Here is a 14,623-nt window from a genome sequence, read left to right as displayed (position 1 = left end):
CCAGAATGGCCTATAAATAGAATCCTACAAATGTAGTCTTTACATCCGGCCTCTTTCACGCAGCATAACACCCATGAGATTCATCCCGTAGTTCATCTGTTTCTATGGCTGATGGTCCTCCATCGTTGGCTATACACTGTTCACTTATCCAGGGACCAGCTGAAGGACATCAAGGTGTTTCCAGTTTGGGGCAATTATGAAAAAAGCTGTTATAAACATTTGGGTCCAGGTCTTTGTGGGGACATATGTTTTTCATTTCTTTTCAGTAAATACCAAGGAGGGGGAGTTTGTGGGCCAAATGGTAGGTACATGTTGACTTTATAAGAAACTGCTAAAAAGAAAATAAATAAATAAATAAATAAAACTTAAAAATATATATATATATATTTTTTTTTTTTTTTTTTTGCGGTACGCAGGCCTTTCACTGCTGTGGCCTCTCCCGTTGCGGAGCACAGGCTCCGGACGCGCAGGCTCAGCGGCCATGGCTCACGGGCCCAGCTGCTCCGCGGCATGTGGGATCCTCCCAGACCGGGGCACGAACCCGTGTCCCCTGCATCGGCAGGCGGACTCTCAACCACTGTGCCACCAGGGAAGCCCCATAAAAAATAAAAATATTAAAAAAAAGAAACTGCTAAACTGTTCCCCCCAGTGGCCGTACCACCTCGCCTTCCCACCTGCAGTAGAGAAAAGTTCTACTTGCTCAGCATCCTCATCAGTACTCTTCATTTTAGCCGCTGTATGTGTATGGCTGGTGAGTGCTCTGTATTTAATCCTCACAACAATTCCATGGAATTGATGGTACTATTTATCTCCCTTTTACTGATGAGAAAACTGAGTCTCTCAGAGACTGGATCACCAGTCTCAGGTCTTGCAGCTATTCAGAAGCAGTGCTGGGATTCAAACTCAGAACCTGGAGCCAGGGCTCTTCCTGAGATTCTTCCACAGCCTCCAGTACATCTCAGTCCATGGGTACATAAGGGAGCAGGCACAGGGAGTGACAGAGACCTGGATTCAAGCCCCCGTTCAACCACTTCTTACTGATGTCACCTCAGGCAAGTGGTGCAACTTCTCTGGCCCTCAGTTTCCTCATCTGTAAAATGGGGATAATAACGTCACTTACCACAATCAGCTAAGAGTAGTGGTCAGTGAATCTAAGCTCCCCTGTCTCCCCTCACTGCCAGGGAAGAGAAACACGTGAACGATGTTGTTCTGTGTCAGTTACTACAATGGCTGGCAAACGGCAGAAACTGCCAATTACAAAATCATGACCCTACTCTGAGCACGTTCCCAAATTGCTCTTAACTAAGCCGAGTTTACATTAAAACACTATGTTGAGGCTTCCCTGGTGGCGCAGCAGTTGAGAGTCCGCCTGCCGATGCAGGGGACACGGGTTCGTGCCCCGATCCGGGAAGATCCCACATACTGCAGAGCGGCTAGGCCCATGAGCCATGGCTGTTGAGCCTGCGCGTCCGGAGCCTGTGCTCCGCAATGGGAGAGGCCACAACAGTGAGAGGCCCGTGTACCGCAAAAAAAACAAAAACAAACAAGAAAAACACACTATGTTGACACACCATATAACTCACTGAGGGAGATGAAAGATGAATAAAACACACGTAATGTTCTTCATGGTTCATGCCCCACACCTCAGTCCTGAGGGTTCCTTGCCTCACCCTACTCCACCCAACCTCAGTTGCCTCCATTTCTAAGTTGGAAAGTATGCAGATCCTCCTTATTTTTTTTAAAGTATCATGAACAATTTCATATATACATAACATATATATAAAGTGTAAAGAATCATGATGAGCACCCATGTACCCAGTGCCCAACGTGAGACACCATGTACCTTTGAAGGCCCCGGAGAGCCCCCAGCACATGCCCCTCCCTTCACCCTCCAGGAGGGTCCCTTGAGCCAGGTTTTCCATCTGCTGCTCCCAGGACCTAGGCAGGCATCTTTAGGACCATCAGCTCCTCCACAGAAGGGCTGAGATCCACCCAAAGGTGCTAGCATAGATCAAAGAAGAAATGCTCGAGGGGGAGGAAGAGAGAGCAGAGAGAAAGCAGGCATCAAAAGATGTGAAAATGGAAAACACGGGTCAAGGACCCGCATTTGAGGCACAAAGTTGTCTTAACGGGTGAGTTTGAAATGCAAATATGCTTTGTACTAAACACCACTGGTCCCAAACTTGATCCACACTCCCCACCCCTCCGTACTCATCCAGAAGCACTGGGGGAGATTTGGAGCTTTTATAGATTCTGTGCTTCCCAATGTTGGAAAAACCAGGGGTGGCCCAGGGAATATGATCTCAGAACAAAATCCGCAGACAGGTCTCACCACCTACTGGCGACCTCCCTCCTGCATACCCGCCTCTGCCACAATTCCTGAATAGAAGTTCTCACTCCACTTGGTCCACTGAATAAACCCCACAAAGGGAAGAATCCATTGGGTTGGAAAGCAGGAGGGATGGGTTCGATCCCTGGTCAGGGAACTAAGATCCCACATGCCATGTGGCACAGCCAAAAAAAAAAAAAAGAGAGAGAGAGGGAGAGAACTTTTCTAAGTCATTCACACCCTAGTATGAATTTTCCCAGATTGCTTTGCTCACTGCAGCTGATTCAGCCAAGTTTTAAGCACGGAGCACCTGGGAGTCAGACCCAGATGGGGTCTCAAAGGTGGAGGCTTTGAGTAACTGAGAGGGTAGGAGAGGAGCAGTAGGAAGAAAGGGGGTGCAGAAAGTGAGGGGAACAGATTTCAAAGACGAACTCGGCCTGTTTCAAGTTTGCTTCCTCCAGGAAAAGAAGCATTCTTCCACTCCCTCTCCACTCCATCCCCTTCCTCTGTACTGTACACACCACTTTCCCAAGACTCAGCCCAATAGCCATGAGAAGCAAGAGCAAAATAAGGCCCACAGGCTAGTTAGACAACCAGCATCCCCATATAACAACATTTCCATGGGGAAATGTGTCCTGAGTCCCAAACTACGGACCTATGAACGTGCGTGAGAAAAGCAGCTCCAGGGACACGGCCTATCACTGAAAGGACTACTGCTCTCCGAGAATCCCAGCTGTCTGTCCCATCAGGGCAAATCCGGGTGCCTGGAGCTCCTTTGACATGTGTTCCATGTTAAGTGCACTTTGGACCAATTTCGTCAAAATATTCAACTTGTCAAGTTTGGATGCATTCTATTATTTAAGAAATAAGTCGCCACTTTGCCGCTTGCTTTCTGCAGGGCCATCCCAACCCAGGATGTGGTTACAGTGGAAAGCTACTCAACTGGAAACTTCTCAGAACTGGCTCAGGGCAGGGACAATCTTATCAGGAAACTTTCTGTTTGGGGTGAGGGTAAAGCGTGACGTTTAGCGGCTGATAAGGCCATGCCTGAGGACTCGGGCTGCATATAAGGAGCGGCTCCTTCCTGCTGCTGTACCGTTTCCCATCTTCCCTTCTCTGGAGTCTCGGGAGCCAGGAAGAACCATGAAGTGGCTGCTTCTCCTTACCTTGATAGCGCTCTCCGAGTGCACCACCTACAAGTGAGTCTGGGGGACGAACTGCACGACGAGCAGCTTCCCAGGAGATATTTCCCTTTGCTGCTCTTCCCACTGCCTTTCTTTCCTCCCGTATTTCTCCTCTTCCCTCTTCCCTTCCTCCTCTCTCTTCAACCGTCCCAAGCCTCCTTTCTCTGCTCATCTGGGGACACAACACGGCAGTCGTGGTCAACAGCCTAGACCCTCCAGTCCAGCCCGGGCTGGGTCCGCAGCTCCAGCACTGGGCCGGGTGACTTTGGGCAACCACGTACCCTCTCTGCATTCCTGTGCCCAAAATGGGAGCAACTCCCCTCTCGACTTCCTTCTTGAGCTCTTGAGCCAGCTTTCTTTTCCTTCCAGGCCTTCCATGGCACCCCATGAGCAGGCCCCTTGGCTAATTCTTCTTCTTCCTCCAAACCATCTGTTTGCAAATGCTCCGCCACAGGGTCCCGCTCATCAAAAAGAAGTCCTTGAGGCAGAACCTGATCGAGCATGGCAAGCTGAAGGACTTTCTGAAGAATCACCAGTACAACATAGGCAGCAAGTACTTTCTCTCGGAGGCCACCACCTCGATGTCCGACCAGCCCCTTCAGAACTTCATGGATGTGAGTGCGTGGGCAGGCAGGGGGTCGGCTCCGAGGACTTGGCCCAGTGGAGAGAAGGGGGTCCCAGGGGTCTGGGAAGATGGGCCAGCGCTCCAAGCCCCCAGGCAGCAGTAACCCAGGGATCTGCTCCCTGGACCTCAGAGGCCCAGGGAGGGCAGGAAAACTCACAGAGTTGTTGCTCTCGTTCATTCATTCATTCATTCATTCATCCAGTGCTTACATGGGTGGAGCACCTTCTATGTGTCAGGCACTGTGCTGGGCCCAGAGAAGCAGCAGTGAATGAACCTCAGGGAGCCCACAGTCTAGTAGGAGAGCCTCACAAAGCATAACAAGTACAAGCAGGCTGAGGCCATGCAGTGAACATGATTCACTGAGTGTGGTGCAGGTGGTGGGCAGGGACACCTCTCTGGAGCAATGAAGAGACAGCGGGGGTTCCAAGAGGACAGGAGAGGGTCCCAGAGAGTGGGACAACTTGCATTAGACCCTGTGACACTGGGGAGCAGAGTGTATTTGAGGAAAGGAAGCCAGTGTCCATTTTCAAAGCGAGGTCTGCGGGGGTCAGTGGGTGGAGCCAGACCAGAGTCTGGGATAAGGGTCTGCCTCCTAACTGCCACCGCATCATTTTAACTAGGGAATTTCAGGAAGATTACTTTGACTCTTCTGTTTGGGATGCAAATCCCTTCAGTAGATAGTGTGTCCCCCGTGTGAAGGTCAAGGTTAGGAAGCAACGCTGCCTCTCGTTAAGAGCTTAGCCTGTGAAATTTGCCAGACCTGGAGCAAATCTAGGGTCTAAAGCTTCTGAGCCATGGGACCTTGGGCAAGTCATCTAAGTTCTCTGAGTGAGACTCAGCTTCCTTGTCTGCAAGACAGAACCATTACTATCTACCATCAGAGGCCTGTTTCAAGTAATTCATGCAATAATGTAGGTTTGGGGGTTTTTTTTGTTTATTTGTTTGTTTGTGGAGTGCTTAGCACAGGGCCTGGCCCTTGGTAAGAGCTTGTTCAAAGCTTGATAAAGTTGCCCCTCTGTTCACTTAACAAATATTTATGAAGCGCCTTCCCTGTGTCAGAGGCTCTCTGCCAGGAGCTGGGGAAACAATGGTGACTGAGCAAAGATCCTGGAGCTTATATTCTAGAGGGGAAGCCAAATAAGAGATAAACAAATAAGAATGTAAGATAATTCCAGGTAATGACACGTGCCACAAAGAATAATTAATTAATTAGAGTAAGGGGAAGAAGAAGGGGGCAGGGGCGAATTTAGATATAGTAGTCAGGGAGGGCCTCTCGGCGCAGGTGACATTTGACTAGAGCACAGAAGGACTGATGAGAAGATCTAGGATAAACATTTTCCTAGCACAAGGCATAGCAAGTGCAAAGGCCCTGGGATGGGAATGAGCTGGTCTTCAAAGAAGAGCCACATCAGCGTGGCCGGGACAGAGCTAGCCAGGGAGACACTGTTGCCACTAAGAAGAAAAGGACTGAGGACACCCTTTCCTGAAACCCATTGTACGCACCTAGATTTAGGAATAAGATATCTCAAGGGGTCTCCGCCTTTAGGTGGGTGACTTGTTTATCTCCCCTTCAACAACTTAATGAAAAAGCGCTTAAGCATTTACTCGGCTGGGTGCTGTAAGGTTCCACTCCTGTCCGGGAGTGTACGTTCTCTAGGATGGCAAGACTAAGACCCTCAAGGCACTCAAGACACTAAGACCCTCAAGAGGGGACAGCAGATGATCACGGGGTGTTAACGAGGCTTGGGAGAGAAGAGTCAGTGGGTGACAGGAGAGCAATAGGGGAAGGCTTCAAGGAGGAGGGGAGACCAGGCTGGGCCTTAAAGGATGGATACACTGGAGAGAGAGACAAAGGCAAGGAGGTCAGTGAAGGGGAAGGCGGGAGGTGGCCGAGATGACCCAGAGACAGTCCCCGGGGAGGCCATGCTGTGGAGTCCCCAGTCACTGAGCTATGCTGTCCCCACCCTGGCAGTTGGAGTACTTCGGCACCATCAGCATCGGAACCCCCCCCCAGGACTTCACCGTCATCTTTGACACCGGCTCCTCCAACCTGTGGGTGCCCTCCACCTACTGCACCAGTTCTGCCTGCAGTGAGTGCCCCCCCTGCCCTCTCTGGGCCCCCAGCACCAAGTCACCTAGGAGCCCTGAACACTCAGGGGCCTCAAACAGGTCCGATTTCAAGCCTGCTGGAGTCACTCAGGGATCCACTCAACAGGCATTCACTGAGCGCTTACTATGTGCCAAGCACTAGGCTTAGGTGCCCTGGGAGGTGAAGGGGTGAATCACACGTGGTTCCAGCCCTCAGAAATTTCAGTCCAATGGCAGAGAGAGTGTGAAGCTGCACGTCACCATGGGCAGCTGTGGGCCTGCTCCACTCGGCGTTAACCCGGGGGGTCCTCAGGAGGGCCTTCAGTCAGTGAGACGGTTAGCCAGATGAGTTAACTTTCTCCTCCAAAGCCCCGCCCAGAACCAAGGCACCCACCGAGGAAGACGTCCCCAGCCCGTGTCTCTGGCTCAGCTTTTGAAGTTTGACAATGTCTCTTCTTGCCCTCACAGCCAACCACAAGCGCTTCAACCCTCAGAAGTCCTCCACTTTCAAGGGCACCAGCCAGACGGTCTCCATCGCCTACGGCACCGGCAGCATGACAGGCATCCTTGGATACGACACAGTCAAGGTGAGCCCCCGCTGGCCAGCACCTCATCCTGCCCGGCCCCGGGGCCAGCTTCCAGGGACAGCACACGGACCCCCGAACCAGTTCATTCAAGCAATACGGGTCTCAGTGATCCAAAAAGTAACCTGATTGGGGCATGCGGAAAGTAGCAGAGACGCCACAGACATTTCTAGCGGAGGAGCAGCAGTGGTAAGGGGGTGGGTGCCTGGAGCCAGAAGCCAACCTCAGAGTCACCCAAGTTGAATGCTATGGAGGGAGCAGCGAGAAGGGAGAAAATGCCTCAGTTCTCTTCTAGCACTTCCTCTTCTTCCTCCTCCCCCCAACCCACAGCCCCCTCGAGTCACAAAATCTCCACAAGCACCCCCATTTTCCAGGGCACAGCAGGGGTCAAGGGCTCTGATTTGCCTGGGGTCTGCTTTGCATCCGATCTTCAGAAACACAAACACACGGTGACCATCTGTTCCGCAGCAAATTCTCACACCAAGTTGCAGACGGTGCCCATCTGGAGATCAGCCTCGACTGTCACCTCCAGTGGAATAACAAGCATTCCCAGGGATAATCCCTCTCCTCTCCTCCCAGCCTGATGCCCCGGAAGCCAAGTCCTACACGAAATGAACCAGGGATGCTCTGAGCCCGGGGCTGGCACCCCGCAGTGCTCAGCCGGCACAAGCTGATGATGCACATCTTGGTTTCCCCACCCAGGTTGCAGGCATCTCTGACACCAACCAGATCTTTGGCCTGAGTGAGACAGAACCCGGCTCCTTCCTGTACTACGCTCCCTTCGACGGCATCCTGGGTCTGGCCTACCCCAGCATCTCCTCCTCCGGGGCCACCCCTGTCTTTGACAACATATGGAACCAGGGTCTGGTTTCCCAAGACCTCTTCTCCGTCTACCTGAGCAAGTAAGTTAGGCAAGGAAGTTGCGGTCACCTGGTCCAGCAGGGGGCTGTCGAAGGCTGGGTGGGCTGGAGAGAGCCTTGGCAAGCCGGGGATTGGAAAGGTCAATGTCTAAGGCTCTCTAAGGTATATCTTTGGAGAGAATGGTGCCAAATTCCTCTCTGATGAACCATCTTCATTCGTCTTATTTTACTAGCGAGAGTCTTTGTCACCTTGCCTCCCACAAGTCAAATCTCATTAGCCATTTGCTCTCCTGAAGACCACCATTTAAAGTGAATCCACTTAAAATTGGGGCCAAAAGTCCATAGCAAAAAATGAAAAGAAGATTTGATTGGGACTTACATCTTGAACAGTGAGACTTTTCAATGAGGAAAGCAAGTTTCTTTCATTAGTTAACAAAATCTAGGTTCCAGGTGTGACTATGAGTTAATTCTAAGAATAAGGAATAACAAAGTCTTGATTTTGGCTGAGTAGAAGTTTGCGCCAGAATATCTGAGGGTGTGTCCTCGACTTTCCCAAGACACTCAACTTTCCTCTGACATCCTTCACATCCTTCTCTTTGGAAGCGAATTGTCACCATCGATGTCACCATCGATGTCACCATCGATGTGCTTCCCTTTAGTTATTGACTGTTCTGCTATCATCTCGTTGTGTCCCAGGTGCTGTCCGATGTTTACAGGGAAGGCAGGGTGGGGTTAGGTGAGTTGGGGTCATGTTCTGTCCGTTTCCAGTTCTTCAGTGATTAATTTCTTACTGTCCTCTACATGTGTTTCCCTATCTAACCGAAAACGGCAGAGATTTAGACAATGAATATTCCAGTAACCAGGACTCCTGCAGTTTACAGCAGGAGGGCCCTTTTATCCTTTTTTCCTCTTGGCCACTTAATATTCAAGGTTCAGCTCTTAAACGTAATCTGCTTTTATGGGCACTTAGATATTTCACATGGGGCCGACTAGAACAGAGTTTCTCAATCTCAGCACTATTGACCTTTTTGGACCAGATGACTCCTTGCTGTTGGGGGCTGTCCTGGGATGTCTGGCAGCCTCCCCAGCCGCTACCTACTAGACGCCAGGGGCTTCCCCGACCCCCCACCCAATCATGGCAATCAAAAACACCTCCAGACGTTGGCAAACCATGAACTACACTATCAAGGCCTTAAGAGCAGACACTGTCATTCATTCATTTCTCTTGAGGTCCCCACAGCAATGAGAGAGAGTATTTGGTGGAAACCACACAACACTTCAGAACCAGAAAGACCTGGGTTTTAATCTTGGTTTTGGGTTTAACCCTGGCTGTGTGACCTAGGGCACATTGCCTCACCTCTCTGAGCCTCAGTCTCCTCGCTGTAAAATAGAAATAATAATAACAATAGTGACTATGGCATGGATCTTGGTGTAAGGATTACAGGAAGCCCTGCGGGTCACACACTCTGCAAGGCTCCTGGCATCGGCAAGAGCCCGATCAAGAGTAGCTCTTAGAATGCCCACAGTCTATATGTTCAGTTGAATGCGTGAATGAATTAATGAACAAATGAATTCCTGCCTTTTCCCCTCCACTTTCCATAGTGATGACGAGAGCGGCAGCGTGGTGCAGTTTGGTGGCATCGATTCTTCTTACTACACGGGAACCCTGAACTGGGTGCCTGTTACTTTTGAGGGTTATTGGCAGATCACCGTGGACAGGTGAGGTCACCATGGATGGGCGATATCCTGGCATGGGCCCCAGACCCCATTTCTTTACAGACTCATAGTTAACTAAGAATTCCAGGATCCCCCTGGAACAGGCAGCACAGGGAAACGTGCTCCAGGAGAAGGCGGAAGTTGGCCGAGCCAGAGAGACCCTGACAAGGGCACATCACAGGAGGAAGAGCGCTGTCAGGAACCCCCAGACACTCTGCAAGGATGAGACAGCCACTTCCCTTCTGAGCAAGGACAATCTACCAGCATCCCTGGGGAGAGGGGAGGACACCCCCCCCCCGCCAGTCCATACATCTCGGCCTTTAGGGGGCCTGTCACTTTTGGACTAGGATCAGGGCAAAACGGCAGAGAAGTTGTTTCAAACCATTTCCTCCCACTTTCCCCTTCAAATCCTGTCTGCCCCCAGGCAGCCTCATCCTCTGGCTGTTCTGCCCCCAGCTGGCCTGCTAGGGTGACCCATTGCCCAGGTTTGCCCAGGAGTGAGCAGTTTCTTGGGATGCCAGTCTTTCGGTACTAAAACCAAGACAGTCCTAGGCAAACTGGGACACGCTGGTCACCCTCCGTCTGCCCCAGCCATGCTAACATCCCATCAGTTCCTCGAACTCCCGCCCCTGCTCCCCTTGGGTCTAGAACAGGGCAGTCAGGGCTGGACTTACCTGGCCACCACTCCAGTGTCTCCATCACTCCCCACCCTGTGTCCCCTCTACCTGTGATGTCCTCCTCCAACTTCTCCCCTCCCTAGCAACCTCTGGGCGTCTGCTTCCCTGAGAAGCCTTCCCGGGTTGCTCCACACCGCCGCCCTCATCCTGGCTTGTGTTCCTGTTCCCTTGCCATATGCTCTGCTCAGCCCACTCAACTTATCTTTCCAGCCAGGGTGGAAGCTCCCTGCAGCCAGAAACCGTGCACCCATCTTGTTTGGCTTTGCATCTCCTGTGCCTAACACAGAGTAGGCACTCAGTAAATATTTGTAGAATACATGAATGCATAGAATGAATGAGTGTGTGAATGAGAGAAGCTGAAATTTTATGCATTGGCCAATGGATGGGGAAGAGGGACCCTCCAGGGTCACCTGGTTCCTCCTTGGGAGACGTACCCCCTGGGGGCTCCGGGGACCCTGACTTGCATCTCATCCTCAGCATCACCATGTACGGAGAGCCCATCGCTTGCAGCAATGGCTGCCAGGCCATCGTTGACACCGGTACCTCTCTGCTGGTCGGCCCAACCGATGCCGTTGCCAACATCCAGAGCTACATTGGAGCCAGCGAGGGTCCCTATGGCGGTGTAAGTCCAGCCCTGACTGCCCTGTTCTAGACCCAGATGGTGGATCTGCCACACAGGAGGGATGAAAGCCTTTCTAATCCTCACTCTTTCCAGATGGTGATCAGCTGCTCCTCCATCAAGAACCTGCCTGACATCGTCTTCACAATCAATGGTGTCCAGTACCCTGTTCCCCCCACGGCCTACATCCTGCAGGTAAGCGGGCTCTGAGCCTTCCACCTAGATGTGCCTGCACAGAATGTGGCCACATACTCCCCCTTGGCACAAGGGCAAGTGCACGTCCACAAGCTGGAGCTAACATCTGCTCCGGATGGCCTCCGGAGAAAAAGAACACTTCAAAAATAAATGCATGAATGAGAATTGGGATGCAACACCCCCAGGGGGAAAAAGCAAGGCAAGGGCTGATGGCGTGAAAAGAGGATTTTTAGTTGGACACCAGAGTCCAAGCTCTGGGTCTCATTTACTAGCCCGTAGATACTGAGCAAGTTACAACCTTCCTTAGCCTCAGTTTCCTCATCTAAAAGCTAGAGCTTTCCCCACGCTCAGGGTGTGGTTAGGGTAATCTCGCGAGATTGGCCACATCAAAGCTACGAAGGGTTGGGCAAATAGAAATCACAGCTTCCATAGGGTAAGGGCTTATGATGCTCCTACTGTCTCTACCAAATAAAAATCTTTAGTCAGATGAGCCACAGGAAAATTCTGCCTTCGATTACAATGCCGGATGGAAAACTAGTTTTGCCCAGTGGGTCGATGTTATTCAGCAAGAAGTAGCGAGGCCCAGGCCCCCCCCCCGCCAAGGGATGCTGGTTAATTAGGAGGCAGTGGGGCCTGAGCCGTGGTGGGAGGTGGGGCGCAGGGGGTCAAAGCTCCGCAGGTGATTCTAAAACACAGCCAAGGTTGCTGGCCCAGTGACTTAGTGAATGAAAAGGACTAACAGCTGATCCGGTTTGCCACTGGTCAGGATCAGAATAATGAGAAAAGGCTGTGTCACCAGGGCTTCCAAAATCCTTCCCGGCAGCTGAGTTCTCCCCAAAGCCCTTAGCTGCGATGCTGACGTCAGGGTGTATGCATCTGCCAGAAACACTGGATAATGTCTGGTAATCCCTGGAAACCAAGAGTGCAGTAAGCCGCTCATACAGGCAGATCCCAGGCCAGGAAGAGTCAAGTCCCCAGGCGTGAGCCAGGAAGCTCCTCCCCGCACGTGCCTGGCAGGGGACCATGGCCCTGGATGCTCACGCCCCAGCGCCTGTCACTGCTGGGTGTGTGTCCCAGCTCCAGTTTTATTCTCCTTTCCTCCAGAGCGAGGGAAGCTGCACCAGCGGATTCCAGGGCTCGAACATCCCCACCTTCACCGGAGAGCTCTGGATCTTGGGTGACATCTTCATCCGCCAGTACTACACCGTCTTTGACAGGGCCAACAACCAGATCGGCCTGGCTCCTGTGGCCTGAGCCCGAGTCTTTCCAGCCACGTCCCAGGAAGATCCCGCCCTAGTTTCTGTCCCTGTTTGTTCTTGGATGTAGATAATTCTCCTGATTGTTCTTCCTCTGGGATTGTGGAGGTGGAATCTTGGCCCTGTTCCCTGTCACACCAATGACGTAGAATAAATCATAACCTCCTGGAAAATACTTTATGGGGTTGCGTCTCTTTGTCAGTGTTCCCCTTTACATCACTGGGGTCCGCATGCCAGGGCATGGGGACAGAACGGACCACATCCATTTGGACAGCACCAAACACAGTGACAGTGGCAGCACACTCTTTGTAACAGAGCCGGGAAGATGAATGGGCCTCGGTTGGGCCAGCTGGGAGCATCATATAAAGAGCTGGGGACCAGAAATGCCAGGCCCGTTGCCTCCTCATAGAAGAGAGCACCTGAGTTCTTGGTTGAGGGAGTAACTTCTTATTTTTCCCAAAGCCAAGAAGAGAGAAGGAGAAAAGGAAAAAGATTAAGGAGAGGTGCCCACCGATGGTGACTTCCTAAGTAGGGCAGGCAGGGCAGTAATGATCGTGAGACGTGGGCCAGAGTGGTGAGAGAAGCTGACACCCCAAAATCTACCAGGCTGTTCTGTGATGAGCTGGTTGATGCAGACTAACCCTTGGGAGCCCCTCAAAACTCTGGGTGCAAGACACCAAGCTGATCCATTTCCCCACTGGTGATTGAAAGAGGATGGTTTTCCATTCCCCAAGGAGAGGTTGAGAGAGGGAGCTGACATGCCGTTAGCAAACCTGCCCTAGAAAGTCAGCCAGGAAATATCTAGAGCAGCATTTCTCAGAATGGGTTTTGGTAGCAAAATGTTCAATGAAAAAGTTTCAAAATAAGTATGGAACAGGCTACATTCTAGGCCCTTCGTCAAGGTTCACAAGGCACAGTTCCCAATCAAAGGCTCTGAGAACTCCTGCCGCAAAGCGATCTGTTTCACTTTGACTCAGTTCAGCTTGATCTCAGTTCCTCTTCTGCTGGTCAACCTATTCCAGCCCTGTGCTCCTCGGCGTGCACGTGGGAAAAATTCCCATAGCGCCTGCTTCTGCTGGGTTCCAGGCTGTCCGCTGGAGATACCGGCCTGAGCGCTGGAGCTGGGCCTCCCTGCTGAGGCGGACTGACTTCCGGGTGCCCAGAACAAGATGGCTTTAGGAACTCTTGTCACATCATCCCCCAATTTGTAATTTGTCACATAAATACAAGCTATTAGGCTCAAGGAAGGGTGAGGTGAGCTCTTCCTACCCCATGCCCCAGGTCTTCCCAATGTCACTTAGACCCTATCTAGCTGCGCAATCTTTTCAAAACATAAATTTGATCACAACCCTCCCTTGCTTCAAACCTTTCATTAATGCTCTGCAATTGCACTTGGAATAAGACATTATATCTTTGGTGTGGCTTCAAGGCCCTGCATGCTCTGGTCCCCATGGACCTTCCCTGTGTCACCTTAATCCCTCTTACCCTGAGCTCCCACCTCCCTGGCCTTCGCCCACCTCCACAAATACCCAAGTTCTTCCCCACCTCCAGGCCTTTGCACACACTGTTCCCTTTGCTTGCTGTTCCCTTCTTCTTGACCTGCGAACTCCCAGCATCCTGCAAGTGTCAGCTTACACATCACTTCCCTGTGAAGCCCTCCCTGACCGCCCTCTCATGGGGTGGCCCTCCTTTCCTTTATGGCACTGGGCACAGCTGGAGATGATGCCTCAGTGGGAGTGTTTGTGTCAGATCCACCAAGGCAGAGACTGTGATCCTTTAACTGTTGAAGCCCCAGCAGCAAGAGCAGGGCCTGGCACATTGGAGGTGCTCAATAGATATTTGCTGACTGAGTGATGAATTCAAAAAAAATTTTTTTTGTTTGACTGCACCGCGCAGCTTGGGGGATCTTAGTTCCCCGACAAGGGATCGAACCTGTGCCCTCAGCAGTGAAAGCATGGAGTCCTAACCACTGGACCTCCAGGGAATTCCCTCAAGATAATTTTTTAAAAGGAAACAACTAGGATAAGATGAAAGAGTGGATCCGATTTGGGAGAGGCCATGGTTAAGACCACAGATGGGGGACTTCCCTGGTGGCTCAGTGGTTAAGAACCTGCCTGCCAAGGCAGGGGACACAAGCTCAAGCCCTGGTCTGGGAAGATTCCACATGCTTCAGAGCAACTAAGCCCGTGTGCCACAACTACTGAAGCCCACGTACCTAGAGCCCGTGCTCCGCAACAAGAGAAGCCACCACAGTGAGAAGCCTGAACACTGCAACAAAGAGTAGCCCCTGGTCTCCGCAACTAGAGAAAAGCCCACACGCAGCAACGAAGACCCAATGCAGCCAAAAATTAATTAATTAATTGATTTTTTAAAAAAAAGACCCCAGGTGGGTACACTCTCACCCCCACTGACATTCTGTCCTAGTCATACTTGGTCATGGGACCAACAGGTGGATTCTCAGGCTTCTGGGGATGAATTCCATGACGTCCT

At 51.5% G+C, this 14,623-nt stretch overlaps 1 protein-coding gene across 1 annotated transcript; it reads left to right on the top strand.

Annotated features, from left to right (window-relative positions):
• Positions 1 to 3,472: 3,472 nt before the first annotated feature.
• On the top strand, positions 3,473 to 12,131 carry LOC132492918 (pepsin A-like). Its single transcript, XM_060102729.1, has 9 exons — positions 3,473 to 3,528; positions 3,968 to 4,127; positions 6,111 to 6,228; positions 6,695 to 6,813; positions 7,513 to 7,712; positions 9,273 to 9,389; positions 10,541 to 10,685; positions 10,779 to 10,877; positions 11,982 to 12,131. Exons 1-9 carry the CDS (start codon positions 3,473 to 3,475, stop codon positions 12,129 to 12,131), a joined length of 1,164 nt encoding a protein of 387 aa, XP_059958712.1.
• Positions 12,132 to 14,623: the final 2,492 nt, after the last annotated feature.

This window comes from Mesoplodon densirostris, chromosome 7 (genome assembly GCF_025265405.1).
Source record: "Mesoplodon densirostris isolate mMesDen1 chromosome 7, mMesDen1 primary haplotype, whole genome shotgun sequence".
Classification (NCBI taxonomy): Eukaryota; Metazoa; Chordata; class Mammalia; order Artiodactyla; family Ziphiidae; genus Mesoplodon; species Mesoplodon densirostris.
This window is presented reverse-complemented; position numbering and strand designations above follow the sequence as displayed.